General features: G+C 45.6%; 1 protein-coding gene across 6 annotated transcripts in view; it reads left to right on the top strand.

Annotated features, from left to right (window-relative positions):
• nectin1b (nectin cell adhesion molecule 1b) overlaps positions 1-20987 on the top strand; it is a 544761-nt gene that overhangs the window by 141549 nt on the left and 382225 nt on the right. For all 6 annotated transcript variants that reach the window (XM_063038123.1, XM_063038120.1, XM_063038124.1 and 3 more), the window contains exons 2-4: positions 2282-2632; positions 15098-15400; positions 17836-17953. In XM_063038123.1, the coding sequence (XP_062894193.1) occupies positions 2282-2632; positions 15098-15400; positions 17836-17953 (772 nt within the window). The remainder of the gene's footprint in view (positions 1-2281; positions 2633-15097; positions 15401-17835; positions 17954-20987) is intronic.

Raw genomic sequence — 20987 nt, 5'->3', positions numbered from 1 at the left:
ATGAGCAGTAGCGTTTCAAATGGTCCAGATGCTGCCCGACTCACTGAGGCCCTCCATCAGTGAGTGCAAGCTGAATTTTGATCAGCCCTCTGGTGAAATTCTGCCTCATCTTTTTTGCAATGACCTTGTTTGGGTCACTCAACAGTGAGTGTCCTCCTTGTCATAAAGGATTGTGAGAGGATGCGGTTGTGCATAATTATTATTGTGCTCCAAGTTAATAAGGGACTACAGTGGATGAAGTTATGGCCTGTGTCCAGAGATGGTATTCTAAAAAACATAAAGGATGGCATCAGTGAGCAATAGAACAGTTCAAAGGCCAGTCGACAGCAAAATAAAAAAACCCATAAACACAATGAGACGTGTAACCGAAAGGCATATAACAGTCCCACTGACAGAGAAGGCGTGTTCCTTACAGGAGACAGATTGCTGTTCCATTAACAATGGAAGCAGTCTCACTAAAGGAGACAGAATGCAGTCCCACTGATAATGAAGGCGGGTTGATTACGGGAGACAGATTGCAGCCCTATTGACAGTGGAGGCGGATTCCTTACAGGAATGGATTGCAATTCTACTGACAGTGGAGGCAGGATCACTACAGAGAAAGAGTGGAGGGTTGAGATGCCTCGTTTATGCTCTCTGAGATTCCCTTGGATTCAGGGGGCTGCTGGCAGATCAGTCAGTGCCCGGAGTATCTGATCACTGAGTATCCAGTGGTTATATTGGCACAGTTAGCTTGGTCACATTCAGAGGAGCACCCATGGTGTGGGTTTTCCAGTTGGGCCCATCTGTAGGCCCATTCCCACCTATGAAAGTTCTGGAGAACTGACATCTGCTTTGTAATTAGTTTAGTCTGTTTTCAGCGGTTTTGGCCTGTCACTGTGAAGGGTTCCCACTGGACATGGTAACCAGATAACTCTAAGGCAGAAAATGTAGCAGAAATTACCTGCAGAATGACCACAAGCTCCAAGAAAGGTTTAATGTTGTGCTGTTGCTGTGAGTATTCGTTACTAGATTCCAAAACAGGTTGGTGGATCATTAATGTGAGGAGTCCCAAGAGGCTTGCTACAGTTGAGGAAAAAGTGTTGAATTTCATAGAGCAATCCTGCTCTTAATACATGACCTCTAAATACAGAATCTTGGTGTCTGGAATTGTTTGTATTCTCATGAAGAGACCTCACTAATAGAAAAGCAACAAGTGTGAATAGTGTGTGTTTACTGTAACTTAATGGAGAGTTGTGATTCGCACTGTGTGCTTCCCAGTTTGGTTTGATATCTAGGTCACTACGTCGGTTGTTACTTGTCCATGGGAACAGTGAAATTTGGCAGATGTTCAGTATGCCGGTTAAGCAAGTGTGGCTACATTTGATTGGCAGCATGGCATTGAGATGTAATATTTCATATGATATAGACCCCCTTGAATAAATATTCGGCAAATGGAAAGGTACAGCTGAATGAATTCAGCTAGGGGTTGTGAGTAAGCAAAGTCCAAGCATTTGGTGTTGTTAGTGATTGTGTGAATGCCACAGAAGCTCATTCTCGTCATCAATTATGTTGTTTTCTAGAAACTGGTGTTTATCCACACGAATGGAAATTAGTTCCCTGGACCGAGCACTGTGCATTATGTAAAGCAGCACTTGTATTGTTACTTGAGGAATTTAGCTTGACAAGCATCTTGCTGTGAAAGAAATAGCTGGTATGCTCTTTTCTAAGCAGCGCCTTTTCCATAGTCAGCTCTCATCCTCCCTCTTGCCCTCCCCTCCTTCTCAAGTATTCTATCACCGCGGCCCTGATGTTGTTTGAATTCCTTAATCGTCGCCAAATTTAATTGGAGCTTGATACACTAAGCAGTACTCTCAGGTTAAGGTAAACCATTAGAGGGTGGATGTCTTTTGTGGCTGAGTGTCTTAATCCTCTGTGACATCAGTGAGGGTAATACGGCTGTTCTTGGGTTGAAGCTGCCCGCCTGCATAGATGTCACTTTGTGTACACACAATGCAAGAGGAACTGAGCAGGTCAGGCAGCATCTATGGAGGGGGAAAAAATGGTCAACATTTCAACCCAGCATTGTACGGTTTCATTGTACAGCATTGGCGGTACAAAGAGACCAAGAGGACTACATTCCTTTGTAATTCTCTGGCTGTAAAGTACTTGGGGACTCCAAGTTCTAAAGAAATGCAGCCCCTTTCTCTGTGTGTGCAGTGCAATTATATGAACAACAATGTAGATTAGGTTGTTTGCACCAAAATTCTGACGAACTTCTAACAAGCAAATGTTGTTGTAGTTTTTCAGGCGCAGACGGTGACGGTGGATGACAGCTTGTCTGGATTTATTGGCACCAGTGTGGTTTTGCAATGCACTTTCGTAAACAACGATCCCAAAATCAAAATCACTCAAGTCACATGGCAAAAGGCAACCAATGGGTCCAAGCAAAACATTGCCATTTTCCACCCATCTATGGGGGTCTCTGTCCTGCCACCGTACCAAGATAGAGTATCTTTCCAAAATCGGTCTCTAAATGATGCCACAATCGAGCTGTCCAGGTTAGAACTGATGGATGAAGGAGTCTACATCTGTGAGTTTGCAACCTTCCCAACAGGAAACCGAGAGAGCCAAGTTAACCTCACTGTTTTCGGTAAGTGGTTGTATCAATCAGGGAAATGTTAATTCTGTGTTGGCCAGTAATTTCTAGAGTGCATTTAGACAATCAGACCAGTTTAAGCTGATGTGTCATCTCACCCTAGTAAATTGAAAACTTATGTTGGCCTCTTTTTATATATAGATAGCTTGAATCAATAAAAGTGGCCACAATCTGATGATGTGATACCAACTGTGTGTGTCCTTTAAGAAAGGAAAACCTCTTTGCCTGATCTGGGCCTATTTGTGGCTTTCGTTTCACGCTAACATAGTTAACTCTCAGAGAAGGTGAGAGATGATATAAGTTTACCATTGGTTCAATCGAAATGTTCACAGCCATTTTGATCTCCCATCCCAACAGAAGTAAATGTGTTACTAGAATCACGTTCATTTGCAAATGTGCACACACACGGTCTACAGAAGCTGAATCTCTAAGTATTAAGATTGAGCTTCTGTAATCTACATGTGTGCACACTTACAAATGAATGTCAATGAAACCACAAATACAAGTGGAGCACCCTTTATCCAAAATTCCAAAGTCCGAAAGCCTCTGAAATCCAAAATTTTTTTGTGCTGACATAATGACACAAGTGGGAAATTCCACAAGGTTCCCTGGTGATACACAGGTGAATGCGCACCACAGACAGTTCTGAGGAGTGACCTCACATACAGTATGTAATGAACAGAAGTTAATGAAGAACAGAAAAACACTGCATAACATGAAAAATTAAGATCTTGATTGTGTACGGAAAGAGTGGATTCGTTAGCATCAGAGTGAACTGCTTAACGGTATGCTGATCATGGAGCAAGCAAAGTTCTGTTACAATGAACTAAAAATTGAAGGTAAATATTTTATGTACAAAATTATTTCAAAAATTGAACAGAAAACTACTCACTCACCCCCGGTTATAATTGCTGTGGAATAGGTGGTTGTTTGGAATCGATGGCAAATATAAAACCAATAATAGAGGCAGTCATTTAGCTCTGACAGTCTGGAGGACCCAGCTCCATCACATCAGACTGTGCTCCAACTACAGACTGTTCACTCCGTGAGCTTCATACCAGCTGTATGTAAACTATATACGTAATGTAAATGGATTTTGTGTTTAGACTTTGGTTCCTATTCCCAAGGTATCTCATTGTATAGATTCAAATATTCCAAAATCTGAAACACTTCCAGCCCGAAGTGTTTTCGGATAAGGGATACTCAACGTATATGTTGATCCACCCTGGCTATAGCTTCTTGATGTCACTGAGCATAGCTACTTTAAGCTTGAAGTCATGATGATATGTGAAAATTATGTTATTAGGAGCTTGTTTTGCTAATTAGCTCTGTGCAGTGATCGGAACTCGATTCAGTAACTCATGAAAAAATGTCAGACTTAGATGTTTGAAAATAGCATAACATTTAATTGTTCGCTCTTAATATAAAACAAGACAGTTGTTCTTCCAACACCATATCTCCCAATGTTGCAATAATTCAGGAAAGAAATACATGGCACTTGTGTAGGCCGAGCATTGTTACACCTGTAGCCATTTAATGCTTGCACCTTCCATCAGTTGGGAGCCTTTCACAAACACTTCCAGCTGAAGTGAATCAGGGCAGTGCCGTAAATATCACAGAGGAGCTTGCTAATGGCCTAACTGCCTGTAGCTGGAGAGTAATCAGCAAGCAAAGCTAGATAACTGTAATTTCATCAGCCATTACAATTATTCTTCAGCTGATCTTATCATACTGGGAGGATATTTCACAAATGTTAAGAATGCTTGTCATCTTACGTTTGATTACCATCATCTTAGACAGGCCTCTGTGACAAGGATGGCTTGCTTCCGCTCTGGATTCTGCATTATGAAATGCCTGATAAGGCAATAGTTCCCACATTGGTTTTCTCCTGGTGGGACAGGAGATGCCTAACAGGGTGGGTGGTCCACTCCTTTCAGTTACACAGGCCTTCTATGTGCCCGATGTATGGCTGTGAGGTTATCAAAAACACAACAGTGTCTCCCGTCCGCCATGAGTGGTAATGAGCCAGAGATTCCTGGAAGGAGATGGGATGTTGCATTTCTTCAAGCAGGCTTTGCTCAGTGAAAGAACCATTATCCAGAAGAAACACTTAGAAATTTGGAGTCTCTGAAATCCTGTCAATAAGCAAGGTTAACACGAGGAATTCTGCAGATGCTGGAAATTCAAGCAACACACATCAAAGTTGCTGGTGAACGCAGCAAGCCAGGCAGCATCTCTAGGAAGAGGTACAGTCGATGTTTTGGGCTGAGACCCTTCACCAGGACTTCATTAGTCCTGATGAAGGGTCTTGGCCCGAAACGTCGACTGTACCTCTTGCCAGAGATGCTGCCTGACCTGCTGCGTTCATTAAGCAAGGTTCCTCACTTTGCTTTACTCAGGAGCAGGCTGATTCAGTTACATAGAAACGTAGAAAACCTACAGCACAATACAGGCCCTTCAGCCCACAAAGCTGTGCCGAACATGGCCTTACCTTAGAAATTACCTAGGGTTACCCATAGCCTTCTGTTTTTCTGAGCTCCATGTACTTGTCCAGGAGTCTCTTGAAAGACCCTATTGTATCCACCTCCACCACCATCGCCGGCAGCCCATAGCCCAGGTACTATCGCTCCCAGACAAGGAGCATCCATTTATTGTTCTGCCATTTATAGGACCATAAGACATAGGAGCAGAATTAGGCCATCTGGCCCATCGAGTCTGCTCTGCCATTTCATCATGGCTGATCCATTTTTTTCTATCTCCTCCTCAACCCAGTTCCTGGCCTTCTCCCTGTAACCTTTGATGCCATGTCCAATCAGGAACCTATCAATTTCTGCCTTAAGTACACCCGACAACCGGGCCTCCACAGCTGCATGTGGCAACAAATTCCACAAATTTACCACCCTTTGGCTAAAGAAATTTCTCCACATCTCTGTTTTGAAAGGGCACCCCTCTATCCTGAGGCTGTGCCCTCTTGTCCTAGACTCTCCCACCATGGGAGACATCCTTTCCACATCTACTCTGTCTAGGCCTTTCAACATTCGAAAGGGTTCAATGAGATCCCACCTCATCCTTCTGAATTCCAGCAAGTACAGACCCAGAGAAATCAAATGTTCCTCGTAAGATAACCCTTTCATTCCTGGAATCATCCCTGTGAACCTCCTCTAGACCCTCTCCAATGCCAGCACATCTTTCATATCGATCTTGATATTAGATTAGATTCAACTTTATTGTCGTTGTGCCGAGTACAGATACAAAGCCAATGAAATGCAGTTAGCATCTGACCAGAAATACAAAGAATAGGGTTATTTACAAAATAACTGTGGATAAAAAGTAAGTGCTACAGCACACAAATATGAAAGTACTGAGACAGTACAACATGGATGCAATACTGCTTAGCGCTGTGATGAGAGGTTCAGCAGGGTCACAGCCTCAGAGAAGATGCTCTTCCTTTGCCTGCTGGTGCGGGAGCGGAGGCTCCTGTAGCGCCTACTGGATGGGAGGAGAATAAAAAGTCCATGGTTAGGGTGAGATGCATCCTTGATAATGCTTTTTGCCCTGCCCAGGCAGCGTTTATGGTAGATGTTCTCAATAGTGGGCAATTGGGTGCTGATAATCCGCCGGGCAGTTTTCACCACACGCTGGAGTGCTTTGCGGTCCGATACGGGACAATTGCCATATGCTCTCAATGGTACAGCAGTAAAAGTCCGTCAGTATCCTGGGACAGAGGTGAGCTTTCTTGATGCTCCGCAGGAAATAATGGCGCTGTTGTGCCTTTTTGATCAGGATGGAGGAGTTCAGGGACCAGGTGAGATCATCAGAAATGTGGACACCAAGGAATTTGAAGCTTGATACACGCTCCACTACAGCTCCGTTGATGTAGATGGGGACGTGAGTGTGACTCCTGGCATGCCTGAAGTCCACAATGATCTCCTTGGTCTTCTGGGTGTTAAGGGCCGGATTGCTGTCGGCACACCACATGACCAGGTGCTGGACCTCATCCCTGTAGGCCATCTCGTCATCCCCCCTGATCAGACCAACCACCGTGGTGTTGTCTGCGAACTTGATTATGGAGTTAGAACCATGTACAGGAACGCAGTCAAAGGTGAAAAGGGAGTACAGAAGAGGGCTCAGCACACAGCCTTGAGGCATGTTGGTGTTTGGGGTGAGAGTGGAGGAGGAGAGGTTGTTTAACTTAACTGATTGGGGTCTGTTAGTCAGAAAGTCCAAGGTCCAGTTGCAGACGGATGAACTGATACCAAGCTGCTGAAGTTTGGCGATCAGCTCGGAGGGGATCACAGTATTGAATGCCGAACGAAAGTCAATGAACAGCATTCTGACACAAGAGTTGGGGCTGTCCAGGTGGGTCAGGGCAGAGTGAAGTGCCTTGGAGATGGCATCCTCTGTTGAGCTGTTGGTGCCATAGGCAAATTGATGGGGGTCCAGGGTAGAGGGCAGACAGGATTTCAGATGTGATAGAACCAGTCTCTCAAAGCACTTTGCAATGATGGGGGTGAGTGCAATGGGACGGAAGTCATTCAGGCCCGTGGCAGTGGAATGCTTCAGCACTGGCACGATGGTGGCGATCTTGAAGCTTGTGGGGACAACTGCCTGGGCCAGGGACAGATTGAAAATGTCCGTGAAGACCTCGGCCAACTGCCCTGCACAGACTCTGAGCACACAGCCAGATATTCCATCCGGACCAGCTGCCTTCTGTACATTCACCCTGTTCAGGGTGGCACAAACATCGGAGGTGGAAAGTGAGAGAGGCAGTTCACCAAGTGGGAGATCAAGATTGATATCTTTCATCTTCAGTAGGAGATGCTTTGCATGTGATGTCCTCAAGGGTATATTTGGTCTTGTAATCTTAAACTATGTGTCCTCTTTTCTCTAATATCTTCAGAGTTTGGAGCTAGTCTGTGAATATTGTTACTGTGACCATGTTACACAGATGCTATCTGCCATGTTCCCTGTGGAACTACCCCTGCTTAAAGATTAGGAAGATTAATCAGCCCACCTTCCAGAATTCCTCCATGGAACCAGTGTCCTGTGTGTCTTGCACGTTGTGGATTTTGTAGTGAATGTACAAACTATAATACTAATGGGGTAAAGTTGGGTTTCAGTCCGTGCAACTTGGTCATTAATGTTGCCTCATCCTCTTTAATGATCAATTGATGTGTTCTGCTTAAAGCTCGCTTCATAGTCCTGGTGGTTTGGTTTCAGTCTTGGGTGAGTCTATACTCTACTCACTAATCATTTCCCCCAAAGCCACCCCGTGAACTGTTTTGGTCTCTTTCTGTTCTGCCTCTCTCCGCCACCCTGCTCTCTCACTGCTCTTGCCACTGCACCCAAAGCCTGCTCTCCCCATCCTTTTTTTCTGTCATCAGACTCTTGCCCCCATGACTGACTCCACCATCCCACCTCACTCTGATCTCCTTGCCCACTTGCTTCCTCTTTTTCTCTGTCTAGTTCCTCTGGCTTTCCTCCTTGATCTTTTGACTCTTTATCTGCCCTTCTCCACTCTTGTTTGCCCCCCAAACTCATTTTCCCCCCAAACTCATTTTCCCCCCATTCTCATTTTCCCCAACACCTCTCCTCCTCACTCTGGGCTCCCCTGTGCGAGCCCCTCCTCCCCACCATGGTGATGTGGATTCCATGACTAGTTTCTAAAATACGTCTGCCACCATTCAGTAACCATGGGAGCAAGCCTCTTAATGATTGAAGAGCATTCTTGCTCTCGGCTATTTGTTTTCCCATTTTATGAACAAGCATACAGAACAGATTAAAGTTCATTGGTTGCACTCTGCATGAATAATGAGGTCACATGACTGCCATCTCTTATCTTTTGCTAATTCATAATGTCCTTGGCCACGACTGGATTCCCAATTAGCCAGGTGTAACTGGGCAATACCGGCCTTTGTGAACTTCATGACCGTTAGTTGAAGACCTCCTTAAGGGATGCATTTTGTGAAGCTATTTACGTGGGTAGATTGGAAATGGCCCTGGATGAGCCAAATGTAGCACATTTGTATTCAGAGTTCACAGTGTTGATCATTGACCGGCCTGATGTGCAGAGAGTAGCTTCATGTGAATTGTATGTGAGCCACACCACATTCATTCAGATTCAAAAAGTGCCTCCACTTCCTAACATTATGCGGGTCAGGATCTATTACTGCTCTCTGTTTTCTTCTCACACTAAACTCAATGGGGAAAGCAACAGGGCACTAAAATCCTTATTTTCATTTGGTTTACCAGCCTTGATGGATGAAGCTGCAGTTAGTCTCCATGACTGCATTGACCTCATTCTACTAAGCTGACCAGATTGAGCAAAAAGCATTTAAGCAACTTTGCTTCAAGTACTGCCACGTACATGCTGGACTGGCTGACCCCCGGGATTTTATATGAATTTTGTGCAATATGGTGCATGTACTTCCTCTCGCACAGGTTCTAAGCACAAGCTGAGATGCCTGTGTTTGTATTTGCATGTACACTGAGTGGCCGCTTTATTAGGTACCCCTTAGAACCTGCTGCAGCCCATTCACTTTAAGGTTCGATGTGTTGTTCATTTAGAAATGTTCTTCTGCACACCACTGCGTAACACATGGTTATTTGAGTTACTGCCACCTTCCTGTCAGTTTGAACTACTCTGGCCATTCTCCTACACCCTCTCATTAACAAGGCATTTTTGCTCACAGAACTGCTGCTCACTGGATTTTTTTTTTGTTTTTCACACCATTCTGTGTAAACTCTGGAGACTGTTGTGCACGAAAATCCCAGATCAGCAGTTTCTGAGATACTCAAACCACCCCATCTGGCATCAACAATCAGTCCACAGTCAGTCACTTGGATCGCACTTCTTCCCCATTCTGATTTTGGTCTGAGCAACAACTGAACCTCTTGGCCATGTCTGCATGCTTTTATGCATTGAGTTGCTGCCACACGATTGGCTGATTAGATTTTTTGCATTATCAAACAGTTATACCTAATAAAGTGGCTACTGAGTGGGGTCCTATACATTGTATCTTCTGTATCCTCTAGCTAATGTTATCCATGGAATTGCAACTACAGCCATTGCATTACTTTGTACTTTGGGATATCGTGTCTGTACTTGCCAATCTTAATTTTGTGGTTAGAATGAAAAACCATGCCTTGCAACTAACTGTAGGTAGATTGCAATGAAAGATCTGCTGGAGAAACTTAGGTTGAGTAGCATCTGTGGGAGGTAAAGAATCGTCAATGTTTTGGGTCGGGACTCTGCATCAGGGCTGGTTTGATATCAGGGCTTTGCTGCAGATACAAGTCCTGGTTCTTTGTGGGCAGATGGTCTGCTTCTCTGCTGCACATTCTGATGTGTTCATCAGTCATCTATTTAACTGTAGGAGTCGAATGAAAGGCAACAGCTGTCTGTACCACTATGTGACAGAGGGCCCTGTGCTATTAAGCAGCATCTGACATTTAGCAAAATAAAGATATGCGGACTTTCCAGGTTGAAGCACAGCAGCAAATCACTTTGGTGGCGTGGGCAAGAACAAAGCTCCGTTTGATCCCATGGAATTCTGCAGTCCTAACGCCCATTCGCAGTTTGAGGATGGAGACGCATTTAGTCTTTCATTAGCGAGCTGGTTGGCATAAAACGTTTGCTTTGCATTACAATGTGGGTAGGGTAGCTCGGGGGTTGAATCTTTTGGCTTCCTAACTTTTCCCTGGTGCTGCTCACGTACGTCATCTCCTGGAGATTTTCTTTCAAATGTGCTCAATTAAAAATGCAAATGAGATATTCCTACCAGGGTCACATGGTCTTTATTCATTACTGGAGGCAGCCTGTTGTTCCATTGGAGAGACTCATCCTATTGAGGTGCGTAATATTGTGGGAGTGCTGTTTATGTTTATCTTCGTATTGATCACCAGTCTAGCGCCAGAAATGAAAGTGCAGAGGCTGCCAGTCATTTAAATCCCTGAATCCATTTCCACTATAACCACAGCCAGAATTGGCAATGGACAGGAGCCATTTCCACGGAAGCTGCGTCCCCAAAGTTAGTTTGTCGTGGAAGGCACAGGGACGATTTACTGGGCCCTTCACATTGGGTTATGTTGGGTTGATATATACCACCGTTTGGCCCAAACAATTGACGCTGGTGTTTCTGCTACCTATAAATCCTTTTACTGGCTTTCCTCAACTAAATCTGGTCCAGTGTTCTCTCGCTCCTTGTGCTCAACCAGCCTTCCCTTAACTCCACTACTGCTGCTTGCTTCCAGCAGTCGTCGTGACAATGAGTATTGCACTCCTGCCAGTGTGTGGGTAAAGGAGATTTTGCTGGATTTCCCAGTGACTGTTTTACAGTGATGTCCTCTGGCCTTGCTCTTCCCCACAAGTGGGAAAAATCTTTCCAGGTCCATTCTATTAAAAATCTCCTTCATTTATGCCACTACAAGATCACTCTTTAGCCTTTATTACCAACCAATCAACCAACAAAACAAGGATTTAGTTTGGAGCTGCTGCTCCTGACATCACAACATGGAAACAAGCTCTTCAGCCCATCTCACTCATGCCAACCAAGGTTCCCATCCAGCTGGTCTCATTTGCTTGTGTTTGATCCATGTCCCTCTAAACCTTTCCTATCCATGTACCTGTTCAGTTTCTCTGGTCATTTTTTGGTAGTGAATTGAACAAGCTCCTGTCTTTCCATGTTATATCCATTTTGCAATACTGTCTGCTGTCCACATGTTCAGAGGGTGTGTCACTTTGACACAACTACTCCTGGTATCAATGGATACCTCCCAAGAACTCAGATATCAAAGCAGTGTATACCTTAAAGAAAGTGGATGAGATGACAAAGTCTATTAATGTGGATTTATCTTCAAGTGTTAACTTTTCTCATTGTCATCTTCCTGTTCTGCTGCAGTTGGACCCTGTGCCCCTCTCCTCCCTGTCCTGTCTCCCTTGCACCCACTTCTCATTGGGGTCTATTTAAAATGGATGTTGATAGGTTCTTGATTGGTCAGGGTGTCAAAGGTTATGGGGAGAAGGCAAGTGAATGGGGTTGAGAGGGATAGTAAATCAGCCTTGATGGAATAGTGGAGCTGACTTGATGGGCCAAATGGCCTAATTCCGCTCCTATGTGTTATGGTCTCTTCCCCTCCCGCTTTCTGTACCCCACCATCTGGGACCCCCATATGCCCTCACTCTTCGCTTCTGCCCTCTCTCCATCCTCCGTGGACCCTTTCTCCACACTGTGTGTGTGGAGGAACAGGAGTAATCCTGATTTTACTGCAGAGGAAAATTCCTGAAGCTCTGGGGTAAATTGGTTTCATTTCTAATTGTGTGTGTGTGTGTGTGTGTGTGTGTGTGTGTGTGTGTGTGTGTGCGTGCGTACGTATGTACTTGACTCAGATAATGTCCATCCTTCACTATACATTATTAAAAATATTATTGACTGCTGTATTTTAGCATTTATTTATAGGAGGCATAGCTATAAACGTAAAGCTTTTTCACAACATCCAAGCCATTTGTATTGTTAATCCCAAGTTGATGATCATTTAAGGTGATGTGATCCATTAATTAACCAAGTGTCAGAAATAATCCAGTGTTCTACAACAAGAAACATTCAGTTCACTTGCTGTTTTCTGAACCCTCCCCGATCAGTTACCACTGAAGTACACAGAATATAATGAGTTCTGTTTCAGCATAGGGCACTCATGCAAATACACAATTCATTTTTTATTAGTTCGGTCTCTCTGGACTCTCACGTTTGTCTTATTGCACACATATTTTCTAATGTTTGCCTTGCCTCTCCTTATTTTTGTTGTTGCATTGCTATGCTGTGTATCACCCCTCTGCTCCTGTCTCCCCCACGTGTCTATTGCAGAATGCAGAGACATTTCTCTGCCACTCCCTGTCCTTCTGCTCCTGCCCCCCCAACCTGCCAAGCCCGTGACCCTCGTTGGGGCATAGACTACTGGCAGCAGCTGTAGCTCTGTGTTTTTAATGAGATGGGGTTGCTATCCCCATGCCCAACCCCCCTCCTTTCACAGCCAGGCGTAAGACTGACTATGGCAGAGTTACTGTCCTGCTTGGGGTTGAAATTTTGGGTGGATGCCTTTACGTGCCAGAAGAGATCCCATCTGCTCCCCCTTTGCAGATACAGACTGGCTTTCATTGTATTTCCAACATGTGTATGACTCACTTGTGCTGCCTGCATTGGGAGGGTTCTGCCACTAAGGTGGCATTTATGGGGCACATCTATTGTACACTAAGTGTGATTCATTTAAGGGATATGGTTGGCATGTACAATGCCAGCACTTATATCTATCCCAAATTGACAAGTGAGGTGCGCGGCACTTCTGAATGACCTCGGCCCTCTTAATGATGCCCTTGAGGGAAAATTGAAGGATTCAGATTTAGTGATGTTGAAGGAATAGCACTGCACTCAGTCGTCAACGAGATGTATGACTAGAAGGGGAACCTGCAGGTCGTGGGCTTTCCCTACACTTGCACCCTTGTTCTTGGCTGTGCTGATTTGGGAGGTGTTGGTTATCACCCAGATGTGTAACTGCAGGTCATTATGTACCTGGAACTTAGGGGAGCTAGAGTATGATCGTAGTGCTTAGAGGAGTGTTTAACTTGGTGGAAGGTATGCCACTCAAGTGGACTTTGTTCTGGCTGGTTTTGAGCTCAGTCTTCCAGACTGAAGGGGAGTAGTCCATCATGTAGCCAACTTGTACATTTCAATGGTGGAAAGGCACTGGGATGTCAGATGCTGAGCCAATCACCACAAGGTACCCAACTTCTCATCTGCCCTGAAGGTCTCGGTATTTCTGTATGTCGCTGTTCTAGCTGAGCTTCTGGTCAGCAATACCTCCCTGAATATAGCTGTTCTGGGGATCAGCGATGGGATTACCACTAAATTCCAAAAGCTGGTAGGTAGCACTTCATCTTGTAGAACGTACTTAGGTTAGTACTTGTGAGTGTCATTTGCTCCTTATCAGCCCACACTTTAATGCTGTGTGGACCTCGCTGTATGCAGGCGTGGTCCGTTTCTTCACCTGGAGTTGAAGATGATACAAATCATGCTGCTCCTGTTGTGGTGGGAGATCACAGGTGAAGCAGCTAATGGTGCCTGTGCCGAGGGCACAGCTCTAAGAAGCAAGTGGAATTGGGATGGTCTGTCTCCAACAACCATAGTGTCTTCCTTTTCACAAAGTGCAACTCCAGCCACTGGAGCGTTTTCCCCTAGAATTCCTTTGATTTGAGATTAGTAAGGATTTCTTAATAGTGCACGTTGATGATGAGGGTAGCTTTGCCTCCAGGATTGGGCTTTATGACCTGGGTGCAGATCCTACCCAGCAACCATGACCCTCAGCCAGTTCAGTCATTAGTGTTGATACCAAGCTAGCCTTGATTCTGAACATTTTCCCGGTGTTTGTTATTCAGCATGGAAGAACCCTGGTTCATTGACTGAAAGTGGTCATCAGGAGGGGGTTTCTTTGCTCATCTCTGATGTCATGAGATTTCTTGGGGTCTTGCATCAGTATTCAGGTCTCCCAGGACTAGGCTTCCAGCCCATATTATCATGGTGCCACTGGCATTTTTCCTGGACAGTGGGACAGAATGTACCCAGGGATCATAATTGATGAGCAAGACACTTTGGCTGGAAGGCGTGATTCTCCGTGTCCAGCGATGTCAGTTTGACAACTTACCCAACTTTAGATATTTGTGACAAGGACTTTACAAGGTTGATTAGCTGTCATTCCTTCTCTCCTCTGTCGACTTTTTGTCTCAAATTCTTTGTTGCCTTTTCTCAAGCTTTCAGTTATATGAATATTCTCCCTCTCCTCTCATCTGTCATTCCACCCCATCCATGTACCCTCTCTCCTTCTCCAACCCCCCACCCCCTGCCATACCTCAACCTTCTCTCTCTTTTCACTCTCAGCCTCCCCCACCACACTTTAACCACTTTAACCAATAAGGATTCCCCATATTCGCTCTAGGGTCCAGCAATAATTCTATAGTAGTTTGTGTGTCACTCTATTCCTGACTTGCTAAGGGCCTTTGAAATACTTTATAACTGTTTATGCTATACCTTGGATTTACTTCAATCTGTTCTGTAAGGAATATGTACTTGGTATGGCATCTGGTGTTTGAGTGCCCTCCGTACCACAATGTTCCTTTTGCTCTGTGACTGGGTGCCAATCACAGTAAAATTGGTAATACAGTTTCCTTATATTTAAGAGGATGGGTGTGTTCAGACATGATAACATGTTATGAGGCCATAGGGATCTTTATAGTCTGTTAGATTGGCACATGGATATAAGAAAAATGGTGTGTCATGGCCTGTGTTGGAAAGACGGCATAGATCGATTGTACAGTATGTTTATCTAGGTCAGCACAACACTGTGGGCTGAAGAGCCTATACTGTACTGTACAGTTCTATGTTCGCTAATTATTTTCTATTTTTCCTGCAGCCAGACCAGTGAATGATGCTGAGCTGACTCCGCACACCATCATTGCCAAAGCTGATCATCCCAGGAAGATTGTGGTAGCGACGTGTACATCAGCCAATGGGAAGCCACCTGGTGTTATCACCTGGGAGACGAAGGTCGGTGGGGAGACGGTTATCAAAGAATTTCGAAACCAAAATGGCACCAGCACGGTGACCAGCCAATTCCTGTTGGTTCCCTCGCGGGAGGCTCACAGGCAGCCACTGACGTGTGTGGTGAATTACCAGATGGACCGGACCACCAAAGTGCTGATGTTAAATGTGCAGTGTGAGTATCAGGCAAATCAGCTTAATGGTTGGCTGTAAATAATGTAGGTGTTCTGTTTCTGTCAGCTCACACTCTGAGGCTGCCATACAGTGATATACTTGGTGAGCAGCCTCACTTTAGAGTCAAAAACTCATGGAACACTACAATGCAGAAACAGGCCCTTTGGCCCATCTAGTCTGTGCCAAACCATTAATCTGCCTAGTCCATCGACCTACACCCTCACCATAGTATTCCACACCCCTCCCATCCATTACCTATCCAAATTTCTCTTAAATGTTGAAATCTAACCTGCACCCACCACTTGCGCTGGCAGTTTATTCCACACTCTCACCACCCTCTGAGTGAAGAAGTTCCCTTTAAACATTTCAGCTTTCGCTGCTGTGGCTTTCCCCTCCTAGGTCATCCTCTCCAACAGAATCCAAAGTTGTTGAGGGGAATGGCCACAGAGGTACTCTGCACTGGCTGCCTATCCCCTTTAGCCCTCCTGACGGTCAGCCAGCTACCTGTGTCCTGTACCGTGGGTGTAACTACGTCCCTGTATGCCCTGCCCATCAACCTCTCAGCCTCCCGAATGATCCGGAGTTCATCCAGTTCCTTCTCTAACTCTTTAACGCAATCTATTAGAAGCTACAGCTGGATGCACTTCTTGCAGGTGTTGTCAGGGACACTGCAGGTCTCCCTGTCTTCCCACATCCCGCAAGTATCCTGTCTGGCATCCCTACTGCTCTAAATGTGCAATAAGAAAGGAGGAGAGAATAAATGATGAAAAAAAAAATCAGTCTACGCCTCTCTTCATGGAAGCCTCAGTTAGCCAAAGGTTCAACTCCCCACTCTGCCATTGGCCCACTTGCACAATGCCAGCTCCCTCAATGACTGCTCTGCTTAAACCTAACCTCTTTTTATTGATCCTTGCCAAGTGCTTAATTATGCACAATTGAATGTCTCCTTGGGAACTGTGGTGTGCAAAATGTGCCAGCTACCCCATTTGCTTCTTTTAAACGTTCTCCCTGTACACACACCAGCGTCTCTTCTGGACTCTGGCGTGCAAAATGTGCCGACTGCCCCTGCTGGCTTCTTTTGAACTCGCTCTCCCTCTGCACAATCCAGTGCCTCCTCGGGACTGGAGTGCACAAAATGTGCCGGCTGCCCCTGCTGGCTTCTTTTGAACTCGCTCTCCCTCTGCACAATCCAGTGCCTCCTCGGGACTGGAGTGCACAAAATGTGCCGACTGCCCCTGCTCGCTTCTTCTAAACTCGCTCTCCCTGTATGCAGTCTGGAATCGCCTCAGGGCTGTGGTGCGCAAAATGTTCTAACTGCCCCCGCTCACTTGTTTTAAACTATTCCTCAACACAATCTAGTGTCTCCTCATGACTGGAGTGCGCAAAATGTGCTAACTGCCCCTGCTCGCTTCTTTCAGACTCTGTCTCCCTCGACGCAATCTGGAGTCTCCACGTGACTGGAGCGTGCAAAATGTGCCAACTGCCTCTGCTGGCTTCTTTTATACTCTCTCTTGGCGCAATCTGGAGTCTCCTCATGACTGGAGTGCGCAAAATGTGCCAACTGCCCCCGCTCGCTTCTTTTAGACTCTTCTCTCCCTCGACGCAATCTGGAGTCTCCACGTGACTGGAGTGCGCAAAATGTGCCAGGTGCCCCCGCTCACTTGTTTTAAGCTCTCTTCCTCGATGCAGTCCGGAGTCTCCTTGGGACCGTGGTGTGCAAAATGTGCCAATTGCCTCGGCTCGCTTCTTTTTAGCTCACTCTCCCTCCGCCACAATCTGGTGTCTCCTTGGGACTGTGGCGAGCAAAATGTCCTCATGACATTTGGTCCTGATGTATCTCAACATCCCCACCCCCACCTTCTCCGTGAATTCTGACAGTGCTCGTGTGTACAGGCGGCAGCTTCAATGCCTGGCACTGAGAGACTGATACTGGGAAGAGGGGAAAGCAGCAGAGAATGGAGCATACTGTGGGTGGGGCTGCCAGAAGAACAGATTCAAGCCAGTATAATGAAGGGAGAAGGATGGGGGTTTCAAGGCAAGCCGGGCAATGGTGGGGCCAAAGAGTAGAAAATCTGAGGGATGGTGGGCAATGTTGATGAGTGGTCATCAGTAGATATGGGTGCTCTCCAAATAAACTGTAATATGTCCTGCATCGTGTGTTTTAACTAACATCTTTCAAGGTGTCACATAGGCCTTTCTTGGCACCCCTTAGAATATACTCATTGAATCAAAGTCATAGATTATTACTGTATGATGTTTACTGAGAGGGTAAGCTTACCTGGGACACAATTGCAAACGGTTGCATTTTAAATAACAAGGTGACCTGTGCATTAGGTGCAACAAATGGGTTATTTATGTCAATGTGGGCCTTGGGTAAGAATGAAACGAATGGATCTCTGAATCTTCCATTTTTACTGAGTTTGTTGGTCTCTGCAGATGAACCAGAGGTTACAGTGGAAGGGTTCGATGGGAATTGGTACTTGAACAGAGAGAATGTGAGGCTGACGTGTAAAGCAGATGGGAACCCACCTGCAACTAAGTATAATTGGAAGATGTAAGTACTTGTGGCCCTTTGGGAGTCCTTTTACAAAAAAAAAAACAATGTTCTTGAAACTAATGCATGGCAGCTCTGCTTGAAAATAGGAGTTAATGAGTTGGTTCCGTTGAATATTTCCATCAGAGCTATGCTAATGGTGTCCTTACTACAGTATTAGTCTGTCTTTGTGGGGTGCTGACCAGCATCATTTGCATTTATTGAGGTGGTCATCACAAGAGATGATGTTCCCGATCTCTATACCCTCTCATACCTTAGCTGTCCAATTATTTTCCATTCTGGCCCCTGGTGTGTCTTTGGTTTTGGTCTGATTTTGAGGCTATTTCACTGGCTGCACAGACTCCCTCACTAAACCCACATCCCACTGTCAGTTCTTGTCCAAACTTTGAGCCCCAGCAGTCAGTATAGTCACTTGTAACAGCGGCAGATTATGTCATTCCTTGCTGCTCTGGAACAGCTTGGGATAGTCGGGAATTGTACTATGGAAAGTACTGCATAAATGCAGCTTTCCCTTATCAGGCAGCCACTGATACCACCATAGTTTAGTCCTTCTTCCTCAGTCATTTATCGGATCTAGACAGCATTTACCCTTGGAAAGGTTGTGGTGAGCCGCGATTTTGATTTGTTGAAGTCCCAATGAAGGAACTCCTGCAGAACTGCCCACAAGGGGGTTGCAGTGACTATGAAGGATCATTGATCCAGTTCCAGCTCAGGATATTTGATTGAGTCGCAAGATATTAAGTGTCTCTGATCTGTTCCCGAAATGCCATTGATTTTTAGTCACACTTGAACGTGAAAGTGATAAAATAGCACTTTTTAATCTTTCTCAGAGTCTGGAACAGTATGGGCTATTTCGGAGGCGTGGAGCCCTCCGTAGCTGAAAATCCATCTCTGCCACTGGTGGGCCAGCATCTGCCCAGGACAATAGCCTGCCGTAGGAGGCTGCTCTGGATCTGCAGGGACTGAAGACTGCCCGTTGCATGTTCTCCTGTGCACTGGGGAATGTGTAAGAAACTAGTCAAACTACTTATAAGTCTGACTACATGTTACTTCACAGAAATATTCCCAGATGAGAGTTCCCAGCATCTAGCAAGGGTTTCCAGACACCTGGCCCTGCTAGAGGTTGAGCAACAGTGCTGGAGGAACTCAGCAAGTCAAGCAGCATGTATCGAAGGGATTAAACGGTCTGCGTTTTGGGCCAAGACCCTTCGTCAAGACTGAATCAAACTCTTAAGTTCCTCCAGCATTTTGTGTGTGTTGCTCAAGACTTCCAGCATCTGCAGAATCTCTTCTTTATGATTTCCTGCTAAACATGGCTGTTCTAAGAGCGTCCAACCCCAACCCTAACTGAGCATAATTTACCCAGGACTGCTCCTTTGGTGCCATCTACCCTCCTTTCAGGAAACAGCCTCTTCACCCTAAACTCTCCAGTATAACCCAAGTCTGAAGCTGATTCCTATAAGTTGCATTGGACAAAGCGAATGAAAATGTGAGCCATGTCAAAGAGGCAGAGATTATTTTTGGCTAATAGTCTTGGGTAACAAGAAAAATAAACGTCACAGGGGCAGTAACCCTGCTGCTCACTGATTGATAGCCTCAGCCTCACCTCAGAACATGTGGGCTAGTTTTCTGGGTGATTCTCCAAAGACTTGTAATGTATGGAACAAATGATCTATCCTGGGAGTCATGCCTATCAGAATTGATTCCAGGAATTAGCAATTGTTTTAAAGATATGTAGTATTAAAAATAAGGCATTGAACAGGATGAATTTCTAGACACTCTCACTTCACATCCACGTCGCCAATAGCACTGGAGGTGCAGTAGTTAGTGCTCCTGCCTCACTGCCCCAGTGTTTGGTGGGGGGGGTGTTTGCACTTTCTCCCCATGTGGGTTTACTGTAGGGGCTCTGGTTTCCTCCCACGTCCCAGAGTGGTTGGGTTTATTGCCCCCCCCCCCCCGTAAACAGCTCGCAGAGAGGGTTTGTGATGGAAGAGTCAGGGGGGAAGTGGGTGCACGTGAGCGAATTGTGGAGAAACGCAAAAATCAGCCCTGCTCCAAGAGCCCAGGTGAACTCAGTGGGCTGAATTCCTCTGCAAGGACGGCACGGTAGCGTAGTGGTTAATGTAACGTGACCAGGGTTCGATTCCACCGCTCTCTGTAAGGAGCTTGTACATTCTCTCTGTGACTGCGCGGGTTTCCTCTGGATGCTCCAGTTTCCTCCCACAGTCCAAAAAAGATGTATGAGTTAGCAGGTTAATTGGCCACATAGGTGTAATTGGACGGCGCAGGCTCGTTGGGCCAGAAGAGCCTGTTACCGTGCTATATCTCTAAATAAAAATAAAGTATAACATACCTTCCTCCACCGTGAAACTAATTTCCACTAATAACGTGAAACTAATAACCCCTATCCACAACCAAATGTGTCACTTGGAGCGGGGTATTTCCTCAGCCTGTCCCTCCCTCCCTCCACTGTCCTCTGTGTGTCCTCCTTCATTTATATCCTTTAGGGTGTCAGGGTGAGCAGTCATTGAAGAAATAAAGCTGCTAAAGTGCAAAGTGCAGCAGGACTGAAATATTTAGAACTGCTGTTCACTGGATCCCAGTGATTGTGCTGTCTGTGACTGAATTATCCAGAAGCCACCCCAATCTACTTGATGCACTGACGCTGTTTGGCCTGCAGTGAAGAGTTGCTTTTAATGGCTGGAATTATGAGTCCTAGCTGGTGGTAGTTGTGATTAGGTTGGTGACTTGGGGATGCAGAACCCATTCTGGATTCTGTTTTCTTGCCAGCTTTCCCTCAGCAAGGGCATCAAGTAAGCTAGGACGCCAGGGTGGGATCCATCAAGTGATGGGAGAGCACAGCACAGCACAGAACAGAGACGGGATAGCCACATTTATCCAGCATCACTGGAGGTGTGATGTTGCTGCACCCCGTGACCCTGGTGCTATTGAGACTGTAGTTGCAACCACAGGATATTCGATCACATTCCTTTCTTTAGTAATGTAGGCAAAAGATGAGTTGGCACAAGGAAGT

The sequence above is a fragment of the Mobula hypostoma genome, chromosome X2, assembly GCF_963921235.1.
Source record: "Mobula hypostoma chromosome X2, sMobHyp1.1, whole genome shotgun sequence".
Classification (NCBI taxonomy): domain Eukaryota; kingdom Metazoa; phylum Chordata; class Chondrichthyes; order Myliobatiformes; family Myliobatidae; genus Mobula; species Mobula hypostoma.
Note: the sequence above shows the minus strand (reverse complement) of the source record. Positions and strands in the feature narration are given on the sequence as shown.